The 26,550-nt window shown below is 30.4% G+C and overlaps 3 protein-coding genes across 3 annotated transcripts in view; 1 reads left to right on the top strand and 2 right to left on the bottom strand.

Annotated features, from left to right (window-relative positions):
• LOC145075701 (protein FAR1-RELATED SEQUENCE 5-like) overlaps window positions 1–3,991 on the top strand; it is a 12,992-nt gene extending 9,001 nt beyond the window's left edge. Inside the window, exons 3-9 of the mRNA XM_079021843.1 lie at window positions 333–348; window positions 435–488; window positions 888–990; window positions 1,438–2,242; window positions 2,352–2,610; window positions 2,727–2,816; window positions 3,494–3,991. Coding sequence (XP_078877969.1) covers window positions 333–348; window positions 435–488; window positions 888–990; window positions 1,438–2,242; window positions 2,352–2,610; window positions 2,727–2,816; window positions 3,494–3,991 — 1,825 coding nt within the window. The remainder of the gene's footprint in view (window positions 1–332; window positions 349–434; window positions 489–887; window positions 991–1,437; window positions 2,243–2,351; window positions 2,611–2,726; window positions 2,817–3,493) is intronic.
• An 11,333-nt stretch (window positions 3,992–15,324) lies between these two features.
• LOC145077034 (CDT1-like protein b) lies at window positions 15,325–18,231 on the bottom strand. Its single transcript, XM_079022815.1, has 8 exons — window positions 18,035–18,231; window positions 17,220–17,463; window positions 17,012–17,131; window positions 16,707–16,932; window positions 16,141–16,632; window positions 15,779–15,914; window positions 15,606–15,696; window positions 15,325–15,493 (listed from the first exon to the last, which is right to left on the bottom strand). Exons 2-8 carry the CDS (start codon window positions 17,423–17,425, stop codon window positions 15,442–15,444), a joined length of 1,323 nt encoding a protein of 440 aa, XP_078878941.1. The 5' UTR covers window positions 17,426–17,463; window positions 18,035–18,231; the 3' UTR covers window positions 15,325–15,441.
• A 3,122-nt stretch (window positions 18,232–21,353) lies between these two features.
• LOC145077013 (Nucleic acid-binding, OB-fold-like protein) lies at window positions 21,354–24,076 on the bottom strand. The gene is made up of 6 exons (XM_079022798.1): window positions 23,766–24,076; window positions 22,282–22,356; window positions 22,056–22,144; window positions 21,875–21,959; window positions 21,696–21,777; window positions 21,354–21,609 (listed from the first exon to the last, which is right to left on the bottom strand). The coding sequence occupies exons 1-6, from the start codon at window positions 23,937–23,939 to the stop codon at window positions 21,518–21,520; spliced, it is 597 nt and encodes a 198-aa protein (XP_078878924.1). The 5' UTR covers window positions 23,940–24,076; the 3' UTR covers window positions 21,354–21,517.
• Between the last annotated feature and the right edge of the window lie 2,474 nt (window positions 24,077–26,550).

The following is a 26,550-nucleotide window of genomic DNA, read 5'->3' as shown; positions in this document are numbered from 1 at the left end:
GAATGGTAGGTTCAATTGAGAAAATAAAAAAGGTTGAGAATGAGGGAATCATTCTCAGCCAATCATTTATCTAACATGTTCAAATTAAAAAAAAATATGTGTGTCCATTTTCATTAAGGGTATCTTTCTAAATTAGCAACTTTTTTACATAGAACTTACCTGTTCGTGTTATCTGGTTCCAGTTTGATGATATCTTTATATCATTTGAATCGGATATGAGGAATTCATTATCAAGATTATTTTCTTTATATAACTCGTTAGCAATTATACGTTTTCATTCCATTAATCGTGAAGTTTTGCATCTGTGTTTCAGTTTTCTACTTCTTTTTCAGCTTCCGATTTGATCAGGTATGTATATCGTTTGAATCGGATAGATTGGAGTTATTTATATAACTCGTTAGCAATTATACGTTTTCATTCAATTAATCGTGAAGTTTCGCATCTGTGTTTCAGTTTTCTACTTCGTTTTGAGTTTCCGATTTGATCAGGTATGTATATCGTTTGAATCGGATAGATCGGAGTTCATTATCAAGATTATTGCTTTTTATAATTTATTTTGAATTACGCTTATTATATTCCTTTTGGAGTTGTTTCATCGGAGTTCATTATCAAGATTATCAAGTTTCGAATATGTATTGGAGTTATTTCATCGGATTTTTGTTAAGTAGTTTGAGATATTTATTTCATCAGTTATATCGTTGTAGTTTTTACGTTTTGTACTGAGAGAGATTGATTAATTACATCATATGATCATATATGATTTAAGTTTCTTTCAGATATTTTGTACGTTGAGCTGAGATATATTCGAAATTAACCAGGTTTTCATCTTTACGACTTTTTTTGTGAGATATATTCGATATTAAGATTGTTTTTGTTTGTTTATATAGATCATTTGGTGTATTATGTCGAATTCTAGTGTTATTAATGGTGATTTGTATTCTTCTATGAGTGAGAGTGAAGAAGAAGATGTTGAGAACTCATTTTTTGAAGGTATCAGTTATTGAATTATTTTGTTGTTTTTAATTTTATTGATTATCATTTATTTACATATGAATATGTTAATATGAATAAATTGTTGTCTTATTCATATATGAATAAACGTGTGATAATTGTAATTTCGAATTTATTATTTTTTTCGTTTTATTCATATATGAATAAGTTATGTTTTATTTACATATGAATATGTTAAAATGAATAAATTGTTGTCTTATTCATATATGAATAAACGTGTATTAATTGTAATTTCGAATTTATTATTTTTTTTCGTTTTATTCATATATGAATAAGTTATGTTTTATTTTATATATTTTGAATCCTCATGAATTTTGTGTATTCATATATGAATGTTTTATTCATATATGAATGTTTTTTGTTTTATTTATATGAGTTTTATGTATTCATATATATTATTGTTTTATTCATGCATTATTATTTTAGGTGGTGAATCTTCAAGTTCAGTACATGATGCACAATATTTTGATGATATAATTGGAGAACATGTCTATAAGCCAGATGTACCTGTTCAACTTATTCCTTTTAAGGGTTTAATCTTCAAATCATTAAAGTTGGCTATCAAAATGTATTTTGAGTATGCTGAAATTGGTGGTTTTGATGTTAGACTGAGCACACAGTCAAGGTTTGATAACAAGATTATAAAGAAGAAACATGTTATATGTAATGGTGGTGGTAAACAGAAAAAGGAATCTTGTGACACATTAGGTACAAGTGGTGTTAGGAGGAAACGAAATTCAAATTCAAGATCTATTGGTTGTCAAGCAAAGATTATATTTGAATCTGTGTATGGAACTCCAGATTATAAAGTTTTTCAGTTTGATGAACTTCACAACCATCCACTTGAGAAGAGAAGCGATTTAAAAAAGGCGAGACAAATGTCATATTCAGAAAAAGAGTTTATTGTGCGTGCTTCCACATCAAAAATAGGTCCAACTATGGCTCATAAGTTGAGGGCAAGTCTGAGAGGTGGGTATGAGTTTGTAAAGCCCAAAGTAGTTGACTATAAAAATTTAAGGAGAGATATCAACAGGGTTATTGGTTATAAAGATGCCCAAATGATAGTAAACACAATGAATGACCGTCGAACTCACTATCCAAATTACTCATTTGAGTTTAATTGTCAAGATGATGTTTTGGACTGTATGTTTTGGGCTGATGAAATGGAGAAGGCATATTATGCTGAATTTGGTGATGTTATCTCGTTTGATGCGACTTTCCGAACAAACAAGTAAGTTATTTTATCTACTTTTGTTTATAGCTTATTCATATATGAATATTTTTGATACTTATTAATACATCAAAAATTGATTCTAATGAACATTTTTTTTGTGTGTTAGGTATCGAATGGTTTTTGTTCCGTTTACTGCTATTGACCATCATAAAAAATCGGTTACTGTTGGATCTGGGTTGCTAAGCAATGAAAGCATTGAGTCTTACTCTTGGTTGCTTAAAGCACTTCTTAAAACTCATGGGAAAGAACCAACACTTGTTTTAACTGATCAAGATGCTGCAATAAAACAAGCTGTTGAGAATGTGTTTCGTAATTCAAAGCACCGATTATGTATGTGGCATATAATGAAAAAGTTGAAAAAAAAGGTATTATTTTAATATATTTCAAATATATTACTTATTAGTATATTCATTTATGAATATTGATTGTTATTTTACTTATTATTATTTATTCATTTATGAATATTTTTGTTTTAATACAGATATCAGATGATTTATTTACAAACACAGACTTTAGAAAAAGGTTTTCGAAGCTTGTTTGGGACATTAATATGAAACCTGATGTTTTTGAGGTGAAGGGGTTTGCTTATGAAGGAATTCAATCTTGAAGACACAAGATGGTTTAAAGACATGTTTACAATACGTGATTCATGGATACCTGGATATTTTAGTGATATTCCAATGTGTGGTTTGATGAAGACTACATCAAGGTCAGAGAGTATGAATTCATTCTTTAATACATATTCGAAAAGTGGGAACTTACTTTTGAATTTCATGATGAATTACGACACTGCCATTCAAAAGCAAAGGAATACTCAACGAGAGCTTGATAGGGCATCAAAGAAAGCATCATATAAAATGCAAACACCTTGAGAAATAGAACTGCAAGCATCAAAGGTTTATACAAGTACATTATTTTTTGAGGTGCAAAAAGAAATATATATAAAGCATGTTTTTTTTGTACGTACTCATATGTTGGTATTGAAGATGGTTGGGAAGTTTACATTGTGCAGCACAACAACAGTAAAAGTGATTTTAAAAATGAATTTAAGGTAATTTTACTTGTTTTTTATGAAAAATGTAATAATATTCATATATGAATATGATAATATTCATATATGAATATCAATATTCATATATGAATATCAATATTCATATATGAATATTATATGAATATATGAATATATATGAGTGTTGATATGAGTATTCTTATATGAATGTAAATGTGTAAATTTTGTTTTTGTATCAGGTTGAAATAAAAGCTGAAGAGAAAGAAATAAATTGCAGTTGTGAACATTTTAAGTGTATGGGTGTTTTATGCAGACATGCTTTTACAATAATGATGAGATGTGGTGTTAAAGAAATTCCTGAAAGGTACATTTTGAAGAGATGGAGAAAGGATGTGATATCAAGAAATTATCGTTTTAGTTCTGTTCAATCCGTTTCAGGTGATTGTGAGAATGTAAAGCTAGTCAATGATTCATATTATAGTTTTGAATCATGTTTGGATATTGTAAGAGATGACAAAAAGAGATTGGCTTTGTTTGCTGAGAAACAACAAATGTTGTTGAAGGAATTTGAGAGTGATTATATTTCTTATGGATTGAAAAGCAAGACAGATGGTGAAGTCGTATGCAAGCTTTTGGGTGTTACTATTCCTATTCCAGAAGAGATTAATATTCATGTTCCTGAAGTTCAAAGCAATAAAGGTTCTGGAATCAAGAAAAGAATTGTGCAGGTGAAGTAGCATATGAAAATTCTAAAAAAGAACATAGAATGTGTTCAGGATGTGGAAAGCGAGTTCCACACAATTTACGTACTTGTCCAGAAAGAGTTGGAGCTGCTAAATCAGCAAAAGACAGTTAGGGATTTTTTTTATTCATTTATGAATATATGCATATAAAAACAATAAACAATAATATTCATGTATGAATAATACACATTTATATTGATATGGTAAATTGATATGTTGATATCTGTTTTTTAAATTACTATAAAATAAGTTATATTGATATTGTGAATTATTTATAAATGAATATAAATATGTGAAATTTGTTATACTAATAAATAAGTAATATTCAAATATGAACTTTTTTATGTTAATATCTGAACTTTGTTATACTAACATATTACTTTGAACTTATTCATAAATGAATATATCATATTCGTATTCATTTATGAATAAATAAAAATAAATTTTGAAAATATTTGAATATAAAAAAATGACATAAATAAGCAAACTTGCTTCTACTAATAAGTTAGTTATATTCATATATGAAATTTGTTATATTCATATATGAACTTTGTTATACTGACATATTACTCCTAATTTAATCATAAATGAAGATATCATATTCGTATTCATTTATGAATAAACATAAATAAACTTTGAAAATATTTAAATATAAAAAACTGACAGAAATAAGTGAAGTTGTTTCTATTACATAATCATTCAACACAAGATAATAAAAGTTGTTCATAAGCATTTCACAAAATATTAAAACGATGTTCAACAATATTTAACAAACCATTTAAAACTTGTTTTGCAGAATCATCTTACATGTACTTCAAATCCATTCATCTTCAACACAAACTATTCTATAGCATCACACTTCAACATTCTTTCATCTTCACAAGCAATCATTAATATTCTTTTAACCTTTTTTGAATTGTTTGCATAGCCTTGTATGCATGATCAGTACGCACTTTGAATTCAACTTTTTGATATTTTTCAGCAAGATCCAACACCTTAGCCTTCAACATGTTAATTTCAGAAGTTAGCATTATGTGTGCATATCTTTGCCTGAGCTTCTCTAAAGTAGTTTGCTGCATTGCACTTTCTTTATGAAGACCTGGTTTCCACTTTGAGAGTGGTTGTCCCATATAGGTCTCCATATGTCTCATTGCAAAGACCCCACAATCAACTTTGTTTTTAACTGTTCTCCATCATATTTCAAGTCGTTGGGGTTTGATACTTTCTTTTGAGATTGCATTTGCTCTTGGATGGTTTATTTCTTTAAAGTATCTCACAAACAAATTTTTCTGATCATTAAATAAAATAAAAGTTAGATATGTAATAAATTGGTTCTTTTATGTTGTTGTGAACTGGGTACATACCAAAGGTTTCATTATTACTCCGTATTTCCCTTCATAATCCCCCTCAACTGTACTATTGTCTAGAATTTCAATTGACGGTTTCTTTAAGTTGAAGACAATCACAAAAATGTGAGCACTTTTAACAATTGGAAAGAATACCTGTTTTTATGTATATAATGGTAAGTATTTTGTTGATAAAATATATATAAAAATACAACTTTAAATAACATACCATGTCAATATCTTTTATGTTCAAGATTTTTTTGTACCCATTGGTAGTGTCATGAAAGTTCTTGAATTTTTCATACTTTCTTTCATCAGACAATGTTGAAGTTAGATAAGCAGTTTGTAACCAATATAATCATATGTGAATTTCGATTGAATATATATAATTATGTAAAAGAATACATCATATTTGTATAATCATATGTGAATTTAAGTTGTAAAAACATATAATATTCATAAATGAATACATCATATTGGTGTATTCATTTATGAATAAGGAAGGAATTAAGGTTAGAACATAAACTTACAGAAACTCCAACTTTCAAGAAGAGTCTGTATGGTGAATTTCCAAAATCCCTTTCCAGTTCTTGGTGGTTAAGTAAATCAGACCAAGTGTCTAAAACTTCTCCAAAAATCTCTGTGTTTGCATATAGACTTTCCATAACTGTTCTTTCTGCTATCTGACCATATTTTGTCTGGACAACCACATCTCTACAAATATATAATCAAAATGTCATAGATTATTATCTATATAATAATCATATATGAATATATATAAAATAAAGTTACTTACGATGTATTACCTTGTAAGTTGAACAACCATTCACAGACAATACTCTCCTGATGTGTCAGTTTGGGTTTTGTGTCTGTTATTCTACATTTGAAAGGTGATTTGAAAGCATCAGCAAGCTTCTTCTCTCTTGGTTGATCCAAATCATGCTTTGATGGTCCTACTTCAGTAGGAATTGATACAGAGATTAGATTTGGATTAAGAACATTTTTATTTGCTAATCTGATAACAACCTTCTGATTGTCGTCTTTGATTTGTTTCTTTGTAAGTGCTTTTTTTACTGAAGATTCATTAGATTTTTTACTTGAAGTTTGATCTGAATCTTGACTGAGACCTAGACTAAAGCTTGGATGAGTATCTGCATGTCAGGAGATTTATCATATAAATAGTTGTAAGTTAATTATAATATTTGAGTTTATATTTTGAAATGTTTATCCAAATTGTTACCTCCTTTATTTCCTTTTGTCTTGTCAGCTTTTTCTCCTTTCTTGTTTTGATTCTGACTTTTTCTTTCCTGAAAGATAAAGAAATGTGATTAAGTAATGTATTCATTTATGAATAAGTAATACATATCATTATTTATGAATAAGTAATACTATATTTTTTATTTATTCATATATTGTGTTATTCATTTATGAATAATAAAACTTACTATATTCATTTGTTAGTGAATCAACTATTTACCTCTATCTTCTGCATTTCCTTTTTCAATTTTTGTTTGTTTTTCTTCACATCCATCTTTCGTGTTCTTAGCTTCCGTTCCTCCTTCATTTCTATCTTCAGAGTTTTCCTTGCCTTAAACATATACATCATATATGAATATTTTTATTTTTTATTCATTTATATAGTATATTATTCATTTATGAATAAACAATGTTATTAAAAAAAATCAATATAAATATTGTAATATATTTTAAATCATTCATTTACCTATATCATCTCCCTTTGTTTTTTCAACTTTTGTTCCTTGTTCATGTACACCTTCTGATTTTTCCTTTTCTGCAAGAGTATTAGTTTTACATGTACTCATTGGTGACCCTGGTCAAAATTTAACAAACAAAATTGTTATTGTGTATTGATATTTTTATATATTTTTTTAAAATAAAATTAAGACAAAATTTAGTTGTATCAATATTATCGAAAATAGTTTTCATTTCAGGGTGATTCCAGATTTCATCTTCTTGACTATTTAAACTTGAAACTCCAATTCCAAGGACATTGTCCACAATGTTGTCAACAACTTTATCCAACAAATTTTGATTTTTAGTTTGTTGAATAGTCTCTTCATGATTATTTGTTTCCTCAGCATGATCATCTTTTTCTTCTTCATCATTTTGATTTTCATTCCTCTTTGCATCTTTCTCTTTTACTCTAATTTCACCTTCTTTTTTATTCTTATCTGCATCATTCTTTATACCTTCATTATCTGCTTCATTTGAATCAAGCAAATAATCTACTTCTGGTTGACTTGCACCATTATCACTGTCTTCTTCACCATTTCCCTCTTTATCTTCATTTTCTGTTTGATCATTTGTTTTTTGACCCATTATTGGTGTCAAATTGATTCCTTCAACTCCAATTTCATTAATTGGAAAATTAAAAAGTGTTGTGCTTTCAGTTTTTTCTTCAACAATCATATTTTTCATCTTTTCTTTGAAAATTCTAAAACTTTCCTTTTCAAGGAACTTTGTCATCGCATCATTAAGCTTTGAATTCAGCTTTTCCTTCATCCTTTCAAAACTATTAATCATTTTTGATATTTTTGATTCATATGCCTATGTGTAACGTCCGTAGATCAGGGCTAGTCAACTTAGAGACGATAAGCATCAAAAATGACTTTTTTTATGGAAGATTATTTAGAAGGATTAATCTTAACCAAGTTGTAGTATATGTCACAAGGTTTCCGTGCATATAAAGAACGCCAAAATCCGAGTTATAACGAAGAAGTTATGACATGTCGAAGTTTTGCGACAGAACCGACACGACCTAGCGCGACCCAGCGCGACGTAAATAGTGAATTTAAGGTTGATAGATATCTATCCTTAGTGATCTAAATGAGAATTGAAGATCTCATCGATATTAGTGCAATGACGGAAAGACAGATGAAAACGGACGTCAGACGAAGGAGTTATGAGTTTATAACGAAGTTTTCCTGTCCCGGCCTACTAAAAATAATATATAAGTAATATAATTATAATATGTTAAAAATAAAGTCAAAATTAGCCAATGGAGTCTAAACGAGAGTTGTAGAGCATAATCTCACCTTCGCGGCGATATAAAGAACGTCGAAAACGGAGTTCGTATGCGAAAGTTATGAATTTCTGAAGTTCGGGGCGCGAAACCCCAAAACTGTCAGATGCCACGACGTGGCAAGCAGTGCCACGACGTGGCAAATCTCCTGTCACCTCCGGGAGGCCCCCAGATGCAACTTGGGATGACGCATGCAGTGACGACCAAGCCCACGACGTGGAAAAAGGTTGCCACGACGTGGCAAGGGCCAAATTTGCCCTATAAATAGATTTGAAGGGCCAGCCGAGTTTGGTTGCTCATTCTCTCTTCTCTCTCCCGTTTTGCATCGTTTTGCGTGCCCGAAGTGTCCCGAAGCCCCGGTCTCAATCTTGAGTCCCAAAGCAAGATCCGAAGCCCCGAGAATCCCGAAGAGCATGATTCCCGAGCCGAAGCTCTGCCCGCGAGAAGTTCAATTTTTGTGAAGATCTTCCAGATCTGCTGAGGATTACTACTTCTGCAAGTCGTAGTGTCGTCCGATCATCTTCCGATCAAGTGAGTGTATACTACCTTTCATAAACACGATAATAATACAAGTATGGTTTGAGTGTATTAAGTATATTGTTGTTTATATGCATGAGTGTGTAGTTACTTTCTTCTAACACATAAATATGAAGTATTTGCTATGAAATACGTGCTATGTGTTTATATATTATTTGTCTATTTGAGATGGGCGTGGAATTGATGTTTTACATAAGTGTTAAATGATTTAAACTGTGTAAGTATTTATATCTACAAAAATGTTGGGTAGAACTTGGGTAGATGGGATAGTTGGTGACTATGGAGTTAGCGCCTATTGTATAAACCTTGGCGACGATGTGACTTCGTGCCTATTTGATGAACCTTGGCGACTATGGAGTTAGCGCTTGTTGAGTAAACCTTGGCGACTATGGAGTTAGCGCTTGTTGAGTAAACCTTGGCGACTATGGAGTTAGCGCTTGTTAAGTGAACCTTGGTGACTATGGAGTTAGCACCTGATAACTATGGATTTAGTATTAGATAAATAAACTTTGGCAGTAATGGAATTCGTGCCAATTCCTTACGAATAAATGAATGAAGGATAGTTGATTCTTAGGGTAAAACCTTAAGAAGATAATGGGGATGGGTAATTGGGTTGATTGTTTGCTGATTAAATATAATAATTATATTATTGTGGGTTGAAAACCATATATGCTCACCAGGCTCCCAAGCCTGACCCACTCAGTTTTCTTTTCATTACAGGTAATGGCACAAGGGTATAAGTTGGCGGACTTGACGAGAGATTTTGGATTATAGATCAGTAGTTATAAATAACTATTGTAAGGTCTATTTTATATTGTTTATGCTTTTGGTCTGTATCGAACATGACATCCCAAGGTTTTATTATTTAATGAAAATACATTCTCTTTGAGAAATGTCTGGATAAATGGTTATCATATTTTTGTTTTTGGGAACAAATTCCGCAACCGTTTTCTTTAAACGATTACTCTGATTTTAAAATAAAGCATAAACAAACCGGTCTTTTCTGGCCGAGAAATTGGGGATGTCACACTATATAACAAAAAGAAGTATATGATTAGAATTTAATATAATAATTTAATGTAATCATATATTATTAACATGTTAAAACTAATTACCTCAACAGAATGATCTTCATCTTTATCAGAATCATTGTCTTCGAGATCTGTATCTCCTTCATTTTGTTCATTAACAAATTCTTCGTTTAATTCTCCAACTCCAAATCTACATTTTTCTTGTTCAAATGTCTCTCGATATCTAATCTTCTCTGAACTCCAATAACAAATTGTTGGACGTTTATGTGTTACTGTTAAAGCTTCCGAGTGGATGTTATCAACATAGAACAACTGCACATAAATGATAACTAATTGATATTCATATATGAACAAGTAATATTATTTTTTACTTATTCATAAATGAATAAGTAATGTAAAGCATTACGTGTGAACAAATATATTTTTCTTATTCATATATGAATATTTGCTATTAGATTATGAATAATCAATATTATTAAAAATTGAGTATAAACATTATAATAACTTACCACCAAGAAAGCTGAAGGTCCAACAGAGAAGTTGTTATATGAGTATGGTATATATGAGTTTTTTGTTCTGACAAGACAGTCCAAAACATAGTTGCACCAGTCTATGTTGCTGATATCTGTTTTTCTTGAAATATAACTCAAGGAAAACAGGTTGCATCTTCCCATTGATGTTGACTCGCAAAAAGTGTTGACAAAAAGAACTAAGAAGTTCAATTTGAAATTGAAATCAGCTTGTGTGGTAGAAACAATAACATTTTTGATTGCACTCAGTCAGATGATTGAATCTTTTTTAAATTGTTGCTTCCATTCATCATAACTTGTATCATCCTTAGGCCATTGATCCAGTTGTGTAAGTTTGGTTCCACCAATTGGTATGCCTAACATGTCATGAACAGACTCTGCTGTTACTTTCAATTCCTTTCCTTCAATATCTATCACCATTCTCTCATAATCAAATTTTTGAAGAACATAAAATCCCAGCTTCAGTGGTATATCCATGATTTTCATTTTTAACAAAGCTCCAAAACCCATAGATCTTACAGATTCTTTTTGTTCTTTGCTCATCCCAAGGATTATAGATAGTAATGCCTCTGGTGAACATCTGTTTTTCATTGAGTAAAATTCTTTTACCATTGGTTTTTTTTGTCTTTTTTGATTGGTGACTCCTTTTTTTTTTTTTTTTTGCCTTCTTCGATGGATGACTACTTTCAAAATCAGAGTCTGAATCTTGTAGTTGTTGTTTTTCAGGAGTTTTCCTTTTTGATGGAATTTTCCTGCTTTGATGCTTCATTTTCTTTGGTACTTTTGTTTCTTTTTTATCTGGGAAATGAAAACATATAATATTTGAATAAGTTACTGATATATGAATATGATATATGCTCGTTGATTTATTAATATTTATTTATTTCAAAAATATAACTAATATATACAATTTTATTATATATGAATATATTAGATATGATAGGAATTTTGTACCTTTCGCATTTTTCCTCTTCTGCATTGATCTTGTTTCTCTCATTGTTGGTGAATCTTTATCGGAAATGTTAGTGTTCTTACCTTCATTCAATAGTAAGTAGAAGATAAATGAGTTTGATATTTACGAATGAACATTTGAATAAAACATATGTATTCATATTTTTTTATTCACATATGAATATGTTTTGTTATATTCATATGTGAATAGAACATATGTAAGTGATTCTTGTTGTATTCACATTTGAATAATGTATGTATGGCAGCAAGCTATGTTCTATTCATATGTGAATATAAAATACATATTTACGAATGAATATTCGAATAAAACATATGTATTCATATTTTTTTATTCACGTATGAATATGTTTTGTTATATTCATATGTGAATAGAACATATGTAAGTGATTCTTGTTGTATTCGCATTTGAATAATGTATGTATGGCAGCAAGTTATGTTCTATTCATATGTGAATATAACATACATATTCACGAATGAGTATTTGAATAAAACATATGTATTCATATTTTCTTTATTCACGTATGAATATGTTTTGTTATATTCATATATGAATAGAACATATGTAAGTAATTCTTGTTGTATTCACATATGAATAATGTATGTATGGCGGCAAGTTATGTTCTATGTGAATATAACATACATATTCACGAATGAATATTTGAATAAAACATATGTATTCATATTTTCTTTATTCACATATGAATATGTTTTGTTATATTCATATGTGAATAGAACATATGTAAGTAATTCTTGTTGTATTCACATATGAATAATGTATGTATGGCAGTAAGTTATGTTCTATGTGAATATAACATACATATTCATGAATGAATATTTGAATAAAACATATGAATTCATATTTTCTTTATTCACATATGAATATGTTTTGTTATATTCATATGTGAATAGAACATACGTAAGTAATTCTTGTTGTATTCACATATTAATAATGTATGTATGGCAGCAAGCTATACATATTCACGAATGAATATTAGTTTTGTTTGTGTTCAGAAGTAAACAAAACATATTTTGTTTACCTTTTTGATTTGTTCTTGGTTTTCGTTTATATGTATTCTTCACTGTTGATGTCGTTTCTGTAAGGGTAAGTAGTTAATATTAGGAAAACATAAGCAAAATGTTAAGTAACGTTTGTATTTTGACAGAATAGTTTTGAATAAAGATGAAAAATAAAGAGATGATGTAAAATCATTTATATATCAAATAATAATGGATGATTCTTACAAAAATTTCAAGTAAATAAAGTAATAACGAAGGAGGGTTACGAGAATGAACGAGTATCATAAATTTCAAGTAAAATTGAAGTAAACAACCTTTTTTGAAGAATGAACAGTGTGAAAACAATGTTTTTAGTTATAAATCAACTAATAATTTTCGAACATTACGAGAAATTTCAAGTAATCAAGTGATAATTTTAGAAATGATTCGAAATCGTTAAAAACTCGAGAAAAAACGCCGATGGTTACCTTTCACTGTCAAGAGTGAGGAAATGGTGTCGTTAATGTTTTCATCGGAAGACATTTTTCTTCGTTTATGTTATTTGATGCTTCTGCAAATGTGTTTCTTCTTGTCGATTGTTCTTCAAATGGTTTTCGAGTTATGGTGTATCGAAGAGGGAAATGGTGTTTTTCTGTCGAGATTTGACGTGATATCAAATTACTCAAGTGCCCTGACGGTTTAATGTTTTTTTATTATTTACAAATTTGCCACCGCTCATTAATGTATTTGGATTATTTACAAGTTTGACACCGTGCGTTTTTTAAGCTCATTAAATGATTGACTGAGAATGGTTCCCCCATTCTCAACCTTTTTTTTTCTCAATTGAACCCTCCTCTATATATATATATATATATATATATATATATATATATATATATATATATATATATATATATATATATATATATATATATATATATATATCAGATACCTATATGTGAAACCCTTTTCTACAAGATTAACGTACTTACGTCGATGAGCAACTTGCCTGCTTAAATTCCTCTCAGCCCCACATGACAGTGGATTCAAGAAACGGCGTCGTTTGATGGAAGCTGCCTTCCTGCTTACTTTCGGTCAGCCTGACCTCAGGATGACGCAAAATACTTTTCCCATGGGTTTTCCTTCTGGTGGGGTTTCCCCCAAAGCAACTTTCCACTCTTGCATCTTCTTTTACCGCCACCTCCCCTTGATTGCGATTGAGTCACCTCTTGACTTCCTCTCCACGCCGACTCCTCTTCACGCCGACTTGATGTTGACTCTAAATCTATTAATATTCGTAGCCCTAAAACTATTTTCCTGGTTGATGTATTGGAGAGCATTTGTCTTCAATGAGAATTAGCAAAGATTCAAATTCAAATGACTTAAAAGATGATTGGGTATATATATATATATATATATATATATATATATATATATATATATATATATATATATATATATATATATATATATATATAGACATAAAAATTTTGAACTACCTTAAATATTTTAAATGAAATACCTTAATGTTTTAGGCAAATGAAATACATGTATAAATCAAGTTTTTCAAAACCTATCTTTTAGTTTTTTCATTTTTTATTGGTTTTATTTAAATAGTGAACTATATAGTTTTACGTTCTAGACTCGTCATTGGGTAGCACATGATTCTAGAATATTATCATAAAGATTAGCAGATCCATATGCACCATTCTCGTTTCCACCATCAGATATGTCTATGGTTTGTTAAATATTTATATCTTAATGGTTTTTTGATAGTTGTTGATTGAGTCAAATTTGATTTAGTCAAGGTTTAACTGAGTCAGACACAACCCTATATCTAACCGAGTAAGAGAAATATTAGAGGAGTCAGGATCGAGTGAGAGGTTTATAAAGATGATATCAAACATCCCCTTAGTTTAAAATTTTAATTAATTATTTATATCTTTACAGAGAAATATTATCTATCTTTGTGATGATGCATATCACACATTCGAGAATTTATGGTTCCGTATCCTAATATGAGGATGACATCATTTCAGAACATCATTGAGTGTGTTTATGGTGTCTTGAAAGCACGATTCCCTATATTGAAAATGATGACATCATTTTCGTTGGTCACACAAATGAACATTATCATTGCATGTTTTGCACTACATAATTTTATAAGAAAAGAGGGTTTGGGCGATGAGTTCTTTACTCAATACAATCAACTCAATGAATCGTTTCAAAATAGCCATATGTGTGTTGATGATGACGAAGGCTTGAAAGGCGTGGTACCATACCACAACATACCACTAGGAACATATTGCCCAATTACGAGATAAAATTGTTGAACAGTTAATACATAGTAAAATATGGATGATTTTAAAAAAAATGTTAATGCGATTATATGAGTTATATTTTAGTATTGTAAAACTAAAACTATTTAAATTTCAATGCTAAAAAACCCTTTTAAGTTCTCTTTTTTAAAACTTATTTAAATTTAATTTATTTTAACGACATAAAAAACAATCTTCTTGTAGAGTGCAACACTTAAATGGCTACTAAACACTATCTCTTGTTTGTCTCTTGTAAAAAGGCATTAAGATGCTACCAAACAAGGCCTTAGTCATACTAAAGTGTTAAGTGTTCACAACCTATTCTTTTCAATTACTATATTAAAAAAAGTAAAATTTATATTATTAGAATAATTTACATACTCATATTTACTATACTAGTTATGTAAGAAAGAGCAAACATATTTTCTTTTAAACTAACATTTGTTTTATATGAAGTTAGTTAATAAATTATGACCTAAATTGCCTCAATTTCATGTAGTCAGCTTGAAAATCAATCATTGGCACAAAAGATTAAGACTTTCAAGCACACAAGCTGAGTAACTTTAAGTAAAATAAAAAAAATCCATCAGTAACAAGTCTTAATACATCCAGACACTAAAAACTACCAAATTTCCTCATCATTGTCTCACCACAAGTTCTTAATTTTGTGGTTACATAATAAGCTTTTCAGTAACAGTCTTCAAATCCAACCCTTTGTTGATACTGTATAAAACACAACAATCATTTTAGTTTCTTCATTAAGTCATTAATTCTGCATAAAATGAGACTTTCCCACAACTATTAATTTAAATCATTGAATATAAAGATTACTCACTTGTACAAAAGATCCCCACTAGGAGCCACCTTCTTACTAATCCAATCTGGTACTTTCTTTACAACATCATCAATCTGATCTTCAATCTCTCCTGTTCATAAAAAAAAAAAAACATACAATTATGATTCTGAAAAATGAACAAAATTATGCAGGATTTTTACTGTTGTACATACCGTTTTCTATGATGTCAAAGTTATTGATCAAGATTTTGTGGACAAGTTCACTTTTAGTAACTGAAGATGAGTTTGCAGACATGAATATGTTGTAAATGGTCTCAACAAGTTCAGACAAGCAACTTTTTTCCTCAACCTGTAAGTGAAAAATATGTTCATAATATCATAAACTTGAATAAATTGAAGATAAAGTGGCTGAATGGGTAATGAAGTAATGAACAAATGGTGTGTGTGTCTATATGAAGTGTTGTATCTTGTATATGACCATTTTACCCTTACATAATAATCAGATTTATCATAAGCAAAAGTAGGTAACCCTAACTCCAAAAAGTCAAAAACTAATATTAATCTTGGAATCATACCTTTCCAGAAGGAAAACTAACAGAGTTGCTTTTTTCATCCACAACTGCACCTTCAATGTCAGGATTTGAGAAATCCAGGGACCTTTTTGTAAATAAACTACTTGACATGACTTTCTGGCAAACCTTGTTATCTTCAGTAGCCACTGATCTCTTTGGAGTTGGTAAATCAGGAGTTAAAAGAGATACCCCATTATGTAACAATGGAGGTTTCATTGGTGTGCTTCCATTAACAGATACAAGTATTTTCTCATCTTTAACTATATCCAAACATGAACTAAAACCAGTTTCTTTTTCACTTGTGGTATCTTCATTGTCTTTTTTTGTAAAATGTCTACTGAAAGAAGGCTCCAAATGAGAAGGATTAAGTAGCTCAGATTCTTCAACATTTGGTAGTTTTTCTTTTTCCACTGATAAATCCACATTTAAAGACTTTGATCTGATCTCTTTTTGGTTAAATGGCTCTGGAAGTTCAGCTTCGGGTACATCACAACCCTATAGATTTAGTCAACTTGGTCAACATTATTTCAAAATGTTGACTTTAGAACCAAATGATGTAAAAAGATTACCTCTGAATGTGTATTGACAAACTTTAAGAGCCTAGAGGAAAACGTATGGCATAGAGCAATGTAAGGTGAATGTTCAATATGACCTTCTACAATATCAAAAAGCAATGTGACTTTAATGTCTGGCTCCATAGTCAAAGTCTTGTTATTGTGTAAAAGTATCTTATCAGTCTGAATGGCTTCAGGGAGAACAAACTTCATCTGTGCAAGATGAGTATACGAGAATTTCCTGGAAAATAAAAATGAATATATATTATATATAAACTAATATATGGTAGAAAATAAAAACTGAAAGAAAAAAACAGTACCTTCCTGTGAGTTTTTCAACTTGATGACATATATTACTGAAAGTAGGTGACTTTTTTTGCAGATTGAGGAGCCTCAGTGAAGTAGTCATACGATTAAAAAGGTCTGAAAGGATTTGGTATCTGGTATGAAACAAAGAGTTAGCAGTTATAGTTTAGATTGAACTTGGTCAAATGATTAAAAGCATAATTTGGTTATTGAAAGACTCACTTATCTGGGAGTTTAGCAGGTTCCTTTTTGGACCTAATGTTCAGATTCTCATTTGTCTTCTCTGGTGTTGGAGACATGAAGCTTGCATCAAGATGTTTGATTGATTGGATATGGAGTTTCTTGATAGGAGTTGAAGACTCTGAGCATGATTTATCAGCCATGGGTAACATGGCAATTTGTTCAACGTTTTTTGATTGTTGATCCATTGATTGTGAGGAAAGAAAAAGTAGACACAGATAGGAATCTGGAAATATAAGCAACTACTTAGAATGGAAATAAGAATAAAACCCTAGTGCCTTGCATTTTCCTGATTTAGTATAATTTCTTCTGATATCTGAGCACTAAAACTTCACTTATGTGGTGATTCATATGTATTTGTGGATCTTTCTTGACAATGTTTGCATAAAGAGATTTATTTTTAAGCAAAGAGTAATTTAGATCATAAAAAAACAAGTCCCCTCCCAGCTAAAACAAGTTAAGATTTTAAGTTCTTTTGAAGGATACTAAAATTGCGAAATCTTAGTGTTCTTTTTGCAACAAATTCGTATCAGTTTTGCATTACAGTAATTCTAGGTTTCGACACCAAATTGCAGCTTTTTTTTTCAGAACGCAAAGAGTAGAACTTTATACGAAAACGGACTAAAAAAACAATGAAGATCTAGTACTAAACGTAGATTCCAATCGAAAAAATCGTAATTCTAATGCTTATGTGAAATTGACAGTCTAACCCATATAAATCTGAGAAAAAAACCCAAATGAAACGATAAACTAACAACAATCCATCATTCGAACCAATGGTGACACGGTAGACGTACCTGTGTTATATTGAAATTGGGTTTGCGAACTTTGTGGCGACGGAAGCAGAGTTGCTTTGGGTGGCGCTGCGTGAAGTAGCGAAGAGCGGAGCTACAAAGTTGGGAGTGGAGAAGAAATAGGGAAAACGGAGGGAAAGTGGATGGGCGGGCTGAAATCAAAATCGGAATTTATGGAAAATGCAGATACACAAAATCAACGAATATGTGTAGTTGCCACAAATAAATTTTAAGTTATTGATTTTGGTCTCTATGCGATATAAATGTTAAAATCATAGAATACTTTTTAAAAAATGTTAAAATCTATGTGATATAAATGTTCATGAAAAAATATTTCAATGCAACTCAGCCGGTTTTACCTTTTGCCTTTAAAGTTGGTTTTTAACTTTGATGTTGCAACAATTAAAATGATTTAGTAATCAAATTTCAAAATTGTTCAAAAAATATCATTCAAGTTTAGTCGGTATAAAATATATTAGTGAACTAGATAAGCCATTGACATAGAACTAATTAAAATGAATTTTACTTCATCCAATCCAAACATAGAATTCAATCTAAACACACACATAGAATAAAAAATTCATTTATCAAAAATTCACTAATAAGTCATTGATACATAAACTATAATCACATGTAAGAAATTAATCAGTAAATCAAAAAAATTGTTATCCTTATGAAGTTGGTATTTGAATGTGATGTTGTAAAGACTAAATTTTACGAAATTGTGATAACAACTGAATGAGAATATACTTATATATAATTTTGAAAATGATATGAATAAATTAATATTATGATTCAGATCATATTATTTTGAATTCTTTGATTTCATATTCTATAATTATGAAATGTATATACAAATTATTTGATTTTAAAAATGAATGAACCATATTTATGTTTTAACAACTATGTTGACATTTATTTCACTTCAATACATTTCAATTAAAAATTTCAGTCATCATTAATAAGTTTTCAACTTTCCAAACGTAGTCAACCTAATTTAGTTAATATTAATTTTATTTTATTTTATGATGACATCATCAAAATGATTCAATGGTTTAAATTAATCAAAGAAACACAATGAATGACCTTGATTGTTGAAGGTGATGTCATTAAGTTTCTCTTTATATATATATATATATATATATATATATATATATATATATATATATATATATATATATATATATATATATATATATATATATATATAGAGAGAGAGAGAGAGAGAGAGAGATTAAGGACTTTGTACACAAAATACCATCCAAAATACACGTTTTGTTCAAATTACACCTTATGGTAACTAATTAATTTGGTTGATATTACCCTAACAGGAAAACGCCTTAAAAGGGTAATTAACTTCAAATTTTGTTCAAAAAACATTATTCAAGTTTGGTAAGTACAAAAAATATCAATAAAGTAAGGCCTTTGTACACATAATACCATCAAAGTATACATTTTGTTCAAATCACACCTTATAGTAGCTAGTTTTTAAGGTTACATATTTAACGCTTAGGTGACATCTTAATTGACATATATGACATTACTATGTATATAACCCCTTAAATGAAACAAATTAGGGCTATAACTCTATTGTCCCATCAACTGGAAATATAGATCAACCATGAAGAGGTAACGCCCATAGAGCAGTACACTAACATTCATTGCTATTTTCGATCTGAGTACAATCGAATTGTTAAATTACAACTACTCCTAAAGAGAAGAAAAAGAAAAAAGGACAACTGCGTATTGTGGTCACGTACACTTTGCACAATGTTATCTTCTAACTTTTTAGACCGCAACTCCCTCTACCACCATTCAATAGACTTGATTTTATATCCTCGACTTGATTGAGTTGACCACGTAAGCCAAGCTTTCACTTCTTTATTGGTAGAATTTTCTAGAATCTCTATCTTTTCGTCGCACTTGTTAATCAATCATTTGTCATTGTTAGTCAATAAAGTAGGGTATGAGGCCTGTAAATCCGTAAATATGATGAGCATGTTGCAAAAAAAAGGATGGTCCTCTTATGTATTTCATTCTTTTCCGGGAGGGAAAAAAAGAGGTACCTCATCATAGTGGATCATTTTCTTTTTAATTTCATTCGATCACAAGGAGATGTCCACTATAATGGGTGTACTTTTTTCCCTTCCGGATTCAAAAGGGGCCTCAGATCCTACTTAGATCCTACTTAGCTTACTGGCAATGGAAAAAGCTTGATTGACAAGTGCGATGAGGAGATCGAGATTCCAAAAAAGTATACGAATAAGTAAGTGAATGATTGGCTTACATGCTCACTTCAAGCAAGAAGAAGCTGTAAAGTCAAGCATATTGAATGGTGGAATGAGTGAAGGTCTAAAAGTTAAATATATAACATATTAACATTATGCAAAGGGTACACGACCAATAAGACAAATAAGTCAATTGATATGTCAACTAAGCATTAAGTATGTCAACTAAACAACTAGGAACTATAAGGTGTGATTTGAACAAAATGTTTACCGATGTTATTATATGTACAAAAATCTTACGTGACTGGTATGTTTTTGTATTGACCAAACTTGACTGATACTTTTTGAACATATTTAAAACTTAGTTACCTTTTTAAAGACATTTTTCTCATTGATAAATCATCAAATATATAATATAAAATAAGTACTCGACGTCTTGGACCTAGACTTATTTAAATGATCTTAAAAATATTAGAAATTTGGTAGACAATAGGATGAGATTGTTAATTAAAATTTGGAATTTTATGATAGATCGTGTAAGTTCATTTTGCGTGATTACTATTTTGATCCAAATTATTTAGGTTACACAAAATTTTATATGAGATAATTTATTAAAGTATTCAGACACACAAAAAAAAATTTAAAAATAAAGTTAAAATGAGTATCTGGAATGTTTAAATTCGAGAGAGTCCAAAATATGTCTTATATCTTCTATTTATATTCAAAAGATGGATAAGGTTGACAAAATACATTTTTTAGAAGTTAGCATAATGCTATCATTGTATTTACCAATTTGTGTGACACTATGGATCCATTACAACTTTACAAGTTTTTGCAACAAACTGAAACATAACTCTAGAAAAATGTAAGAAGCCCATCTCATTGCATATTTAGATTTAAAACATATAAATTCATTCCATAAATAAGTCATTAACCCATCTTTTATTTTTATCTATTAATTACGATAGTATATTTAATATATTATTTATATTAAAGTTCTGAAAAAGAAAATCATCCACAACTCCAATTCTCTTTTTCTTTTTTTCGTATAGAAGAATTAACAACAAAAAATTTCAAATAGGGAAAAAAGGAAATTCTAACCAAACTATTTTTAATTTTTACTCAAACATGAATCATGAAAAAGGGTACCCAAAACTTGGCTTAAAATTCTACTTTATAATATGAAATTGATACTGTAAAAAAGACTAAAAACACAGATACATAGATCTCAATCTTCAAAAGAACTTAAATCAAATATTTAAGCCCCAACTTTAGCAACCTTCCTCTGCTCAATTTGACCAGTCAACGGGCACTGCATCTCAGTCCAACTAATCGGAACCATTGTGCCACCTATAAACAAAACCAATTTCAAAAATACATAAGAAAATATAATAATGTAATACACAAATAAATAAAAGTATGTTGCTATTTCTTACCTGCCATACTTTCTGCAGATACAACTCCCAATTCATTTTGTGCAGTTGAAAGATAATATGCACGTGCATCCCCTAGAGAAAGCTTTTTCATGAAAATTTTGTTAAAGGTTACAAATTTTTATTGCTAAAAAATTGTACAAAAAATACTTAGTTGTAGAGAATTTATAAACAAAGGATACAACCAAAGCTTTGACAATGTCACCAGGGCGGAAGGATAAATGCATGTCTACTTTGTCAATTTCGGTTGCTCTCACATCTTGTTGTCTGTTCTCGTAATCATATCACCATAATAATAATAATTAAAAAATAAATTAGAAATGAAAGCAAAATGCTATTGACAAAATTAAAATATTGAATTACCTGATGATTCCAGAGAATTTTTCTCGTACAGATTTGGAGCTAACACACATAATATCTGCTGAAGCCATCCTAGCACTCACCTTAGTTACCTATTTTAACCACATCAAATTTAATATAGACAGAAATATAAAGATGAAAAAGGATAATAAATTATAAGATGACAATTTTTTGAATTTTGATTTTAAAAAAAAAAAAAACAACACCAATAAAAAGTAATGAATCTTACTCGAGCGATGACAACACAACCTGGCTCAGGAACAGAACCATGGGCTTTGTGTCCAATCACTTCCACAGTTGGCCTCTGAAAAAAAATATATAAAATAGCTATATAAATACATAAATAAGAAGAAAAAGAAGAGAAACATATAATTTCATAAAGGTTGTTTCTTTTTTGGACTGAATGAGAGTTTCAAATGACAGTAAATAACAAATGATTGTTTATTTAAGAACAGTTATAAATGAGAGTTTCAAGTTTACTTATTCGACCTGTTAAAAATAAAATATAACCAAAATTGATTTATTATTACATAAATAAGTTTTAGTTGATGCATTGTGGTTACAAAAATATCTTTATTTTCTCAAATATATGAATCCAACTTGCATTGGACCAAAGGAAACAAGGAACTTGTAATGTTCTTGAAATTTATTAACATGCTCCTTTGTCCTCATTTCACATTTTTCAGTTAAATATTTGAATAACAGTATTCAATAATGATATATGTATGTTTTTTAATGATATTGTATGATTCTTATGAAATATTAATCAAACTATATGATATAAATTAATCACATTTGTGATGCTAGAAAAATAGTTTATCCAAAGCCTCTTATCAAGAATTTACCAATCTTATTAGTTAATTTAGATGAAAAGTATCTATTCAATATAATTGTACAAAAACTGAGTATATGACTGGTGATGTTTTTTATTTGAATATATAAATGAAAATGAAAATGGTCTTAAATTCGCATTCTAAAAAGTAAAAACAATTGAGCAAAGCTAGTTGGAATTCTAAGAAACCATTAAGGAAGAACGTGAGAGGATTTGGGAGGCAAATAGAAATGCAAATAGGTAAAAGGTTAGAATCTTAACATATAAAGCCAAGTTTTTTGGTTTAACCCATTAAGTCATATTGTTCATATTAAGTAAAAAAGAAACAGTCATATATAATATCCCCTTTTTATCTATATCAACTTCTGGGACAAGAATCCACACATCGAACAAGCTTAATATGTTTGAAACTTGTACTACACCTTGAGCTTCATTATTTTACATTTATGACACTTGTATAATCTTACATGTAAATTGGTTTACAATACAAACAATGTGTACTAATTCAACACCTCTAAAACTTGTATCAAATTTGGAGTAACTGACAATTACCAAGCTATCCCACCATAATCAAATGAATATTTAATTCAACACCTCTAAAATTTGTATCAGATTTGGATCCTAACAAGTGCACAACCCATCTAAAAGGGACAAGTTATCAGGTAAATTGTGCCCTAAACATTTGAGGTAAAACTTATTTATATTTAGTACAGCCATTAAGGTTTCATTAACTTCACAATACTCTTTCAAACATCATCAAAATCATAGAGAAATCGCATCAATTTTGATGATTAAAGCTGGTGAATTTGAGGTAGGCGAAATAGTATTCTAATTAAGCACCAATATATTATTTGATATGTAGATGTGTACATGTGTATAACCTGGTCTGGAGATTCAGGTGACGCAGCGGAGAGGGAACGGCGGCCGGTGAGGGAGGCGTAGACGGTGTTATTATGATGTGACAGGTATGCTCCCTTCCCTGCTTTCACTTCGCTTCCTTTCCCCAGTACTTCTCCTGGTGTCACCATCTCTTCCTCAGACACTTTTTCTTGCATCCTCTATCTAAAAATTGACCGATTGAGCAGCAGAGTGGTGAAGAAGGTATGTTCTTCAATGGCAGCCGGCGACAACACACCGCCGAGTCGCAAAAGTTTTATACGTGTTTCCTTCTTTTGGGCAAAACCTATTTTCCAACGGCTAAGAAAATTAATGTGGCGAAATAGTACTAAACACGTATTTATCTATTGAGAAAATAATATTAAAACCCTTTTTAAGTTTAATAAAAAATGAAAGGTTTAAACTAAATGAGATTTATGTGTGTAATATCAAAACTTTGCAAAAGGTTTTTCAAATAAATGTCATTTAACATGTTTTTCATTTTAGCTAGTTCCATACATAATTCGATACAGCGTACTAGTTACTAGTTTTGTTGGATGGCATAACATAGTTTCAAAAACCTACAAAAATCCTTTTCAGAACTCACAAACCTCTTATCATCCAAGAAACCCTAATTTTTTCCCATCTGTCTCTCACCATCATAATTTAGTCGGCCATTGCTATCTTTCCCTGGAGAGTAAACGAAGCGATATGATAAACGAAAGTCAAAATAAGAAACTAGAAGAAGCCATATGTCGTGGTGAAATTGAAATTGAAAGTGGATTAAACCAAGTACTTTATGTTACAAAAGACGGAGATACACATTGGAATATGTTGAAGATGAAAGCCTTGATAGTTTTAATCAACATCAAGCAAACGGTCTTTGAAAATAGTTTATATCATTTGATTTTGTGTACCATTTGTAGTTGATGTTGAAAAATTATGAGAATTAATGAGTTTGATGCACTTATGTTAGACGTCACATTTCTTTTTTATGAAAGTAATGACATTTAAATGTTAAACATGGAGGACAAGTATGTTAATCCAATAAATAGAAGACAACATGTCCATATCCCCAATCAACGCTATTATGAGATTTTTTATTTTAACATAATTTTGAATATGCAAATTCAAGAGTTCATTGATCGACTTAGTGAAGTAAGTTCCAAATTGGTTATATGTATGTATGACGACTCTAAATAAACATGGCTTATTTTGTGATATTGACCCTTCAAAACTGTGAAATTTGATTGATTTTTGTCCAAATGATTTAGTTATAAAGATAAGATGGATATTCTACGTGAACTTTCTATTTACCCCGATCATATGCATCAAATTGAAGGATTTGGTAACTTGGATAGTATATATGACATTGTTAAAGTGATTGAGGAAACAAATACACATTAGCCTTTTCTTTTGATATCTTGATTAGTGAAGTCAACATTGGTTTTGCTGGTTAATAGGGTATAGGGCACATAGTGCATACACCCTCACTAAAGAAGACCGAATGACCGGATAACTAAATCAAATAGAAAAGTCGTCCCCTCCGGCTGCAACTGCTGCATCTTCGAGATAAAACAACCTTTCATACCGAGAAGGGGACATCATGCAATACCAAAATGCCTTTCGATTTAAGGAATGTTGGTGCGACGTACAACCGTTTGGTGGATAAGGTGTTCGGGAAACAAATTAGGAGAAATATGGAGGTATATGTGGACGGTATGGTGATAAGGAGTATAGAAGACCTTGGTTTTTTAGCAGGCGTAGATGAAACATTAATTCATATGAGAAAAACAAATATGAAGCTTAATCCGAAGAAATACGTCTTTCGAGCACAAAGGGAAGGTTTCTGGGACACATTGTAACTGCCACGGGGATTAAAGCAAACGTGGAGAAGGTCCATGCCTTACTAAACACCAAATCGCCACGAACTATAAAAGACATCCAAAGTTTGAACGAAAAGTTGGCTACCCTAGGTTGGTTCTTGGTGAAGTCAGAAGAGCAATTGATGCCATTCTTCTATGCCCTAAAGGCACATATGGGAAAGGGTGATATTCCATGGACTAAGGAAACGAAAAAAAACTTTACAAAAGTTAAAGTAATGTCTTTTAGAGTTGTCGACTCTAGCAAGCCCGATTACCAAAGAACCATTTATAGTTTATCTATATACTAATCGAGAAGCAATCATGTTGTCCTTATGATCGAAAGGGAAAGAAAACAAGTATTGATGTACTTCATTAGTCGGGCTCTCTAGGGTGCAGAACTTAACTATTAATCATCAAAAAGTTAACTTTCTTTAGTATATGTGTCTAGACGGTTGCACAAATATTTTCAAGCACACCTAATTTTAGTATTGACGGATAAGTCGATATAACAAATCCTGATGCAATTGGAGAGGTCGAGTAGAATGACCAAATGGGTGATATAGTTAGGAGAGTATGATATTAGTTACAAGCCTAAAATTAGTATCAAGGGCCAACCCTTAGCAGACTTCCTGATAGAAAATGTCGAACGGGGAAGAATGAACGTATGTATAGGGAAACAAGGGAAAATCGACCTCATACCTTGTCAAATACCTGGATGAAGCGAAGCATCAATCGATAACCATAATGAAAATGATTGTTGGTCATTGTATACTGATAGAGCATGTAGTAGGGATGGTTCATGGGCATGTGTAATCTTGATAAGCTCTATAGGGATAAATCAGCATATGCCTAGCGTTTAGATTTTGATGACCGAATAACCGAATGATCGGATAACCAAATCAAATAGACAAGTCATCCCCGAGAA

The sequence above is a fragment of the Lactuca serriola genome, chromosome 9 (assembly GCF_051521515.1).
Source record: "Lactuca serriola cultivar US96UC23 chromosome 9, Lser_US96UC23_V15, whole genome shotgun sequence".
NCBI lineage: Eukaryota > Viridiplantae > Streptophyta > Magnoliopsida > Asterales > Asteraceae > Lactuca > Lactuca serriola.
Note: the sequence above shows the minus strand (reverse complement) of the source record. Positions and strands in the feature narration are given on the sequence as shown.

Coding starts and splice junctions, on each gene's coding strand:
- LOC145077013 (XM_079022798.1), bottom strand. CDS start 23,939: ATGCAAGAAAAAGTGTCTGAGGAAGAGATGGTGACACCAGGAGAAGTA. Junction 22,357..23,765: donor CACCTGAATCTCCAGACCAG/GTTATACACATG, acceptor ATTTTTTTTCAG/AGGCCAACTGTGGAAGTGAT. Junction 21,610..21,695: donor ATCTGCAGAAAGTATGGCAG/GTAAGAAATAGC, acceptor TTTTGTTTATAG/GTGGCACAATGGTTCCGATT.
- LOC145077034 (XM_079022815.1), bottom strand. CDS start 17,425: ATGGATCAACAATCAAAAAACGTTGAACAAATTGCCATGTTACCCATG. Junction 16,933..17,011: donor GTTGAAAAACTCACAGGAAG/GTACTGTTTTTT, acceptor TTTATTTTCCAG/GAAATTCTCGTATACTCATC. Junction 15,494..15,605: donor AGTGGGGATCTTTTGTACAA/GTGAGTAATCTT, acceptor TGTTTTATACAG/TATCAACAAAGGGTTGGATT.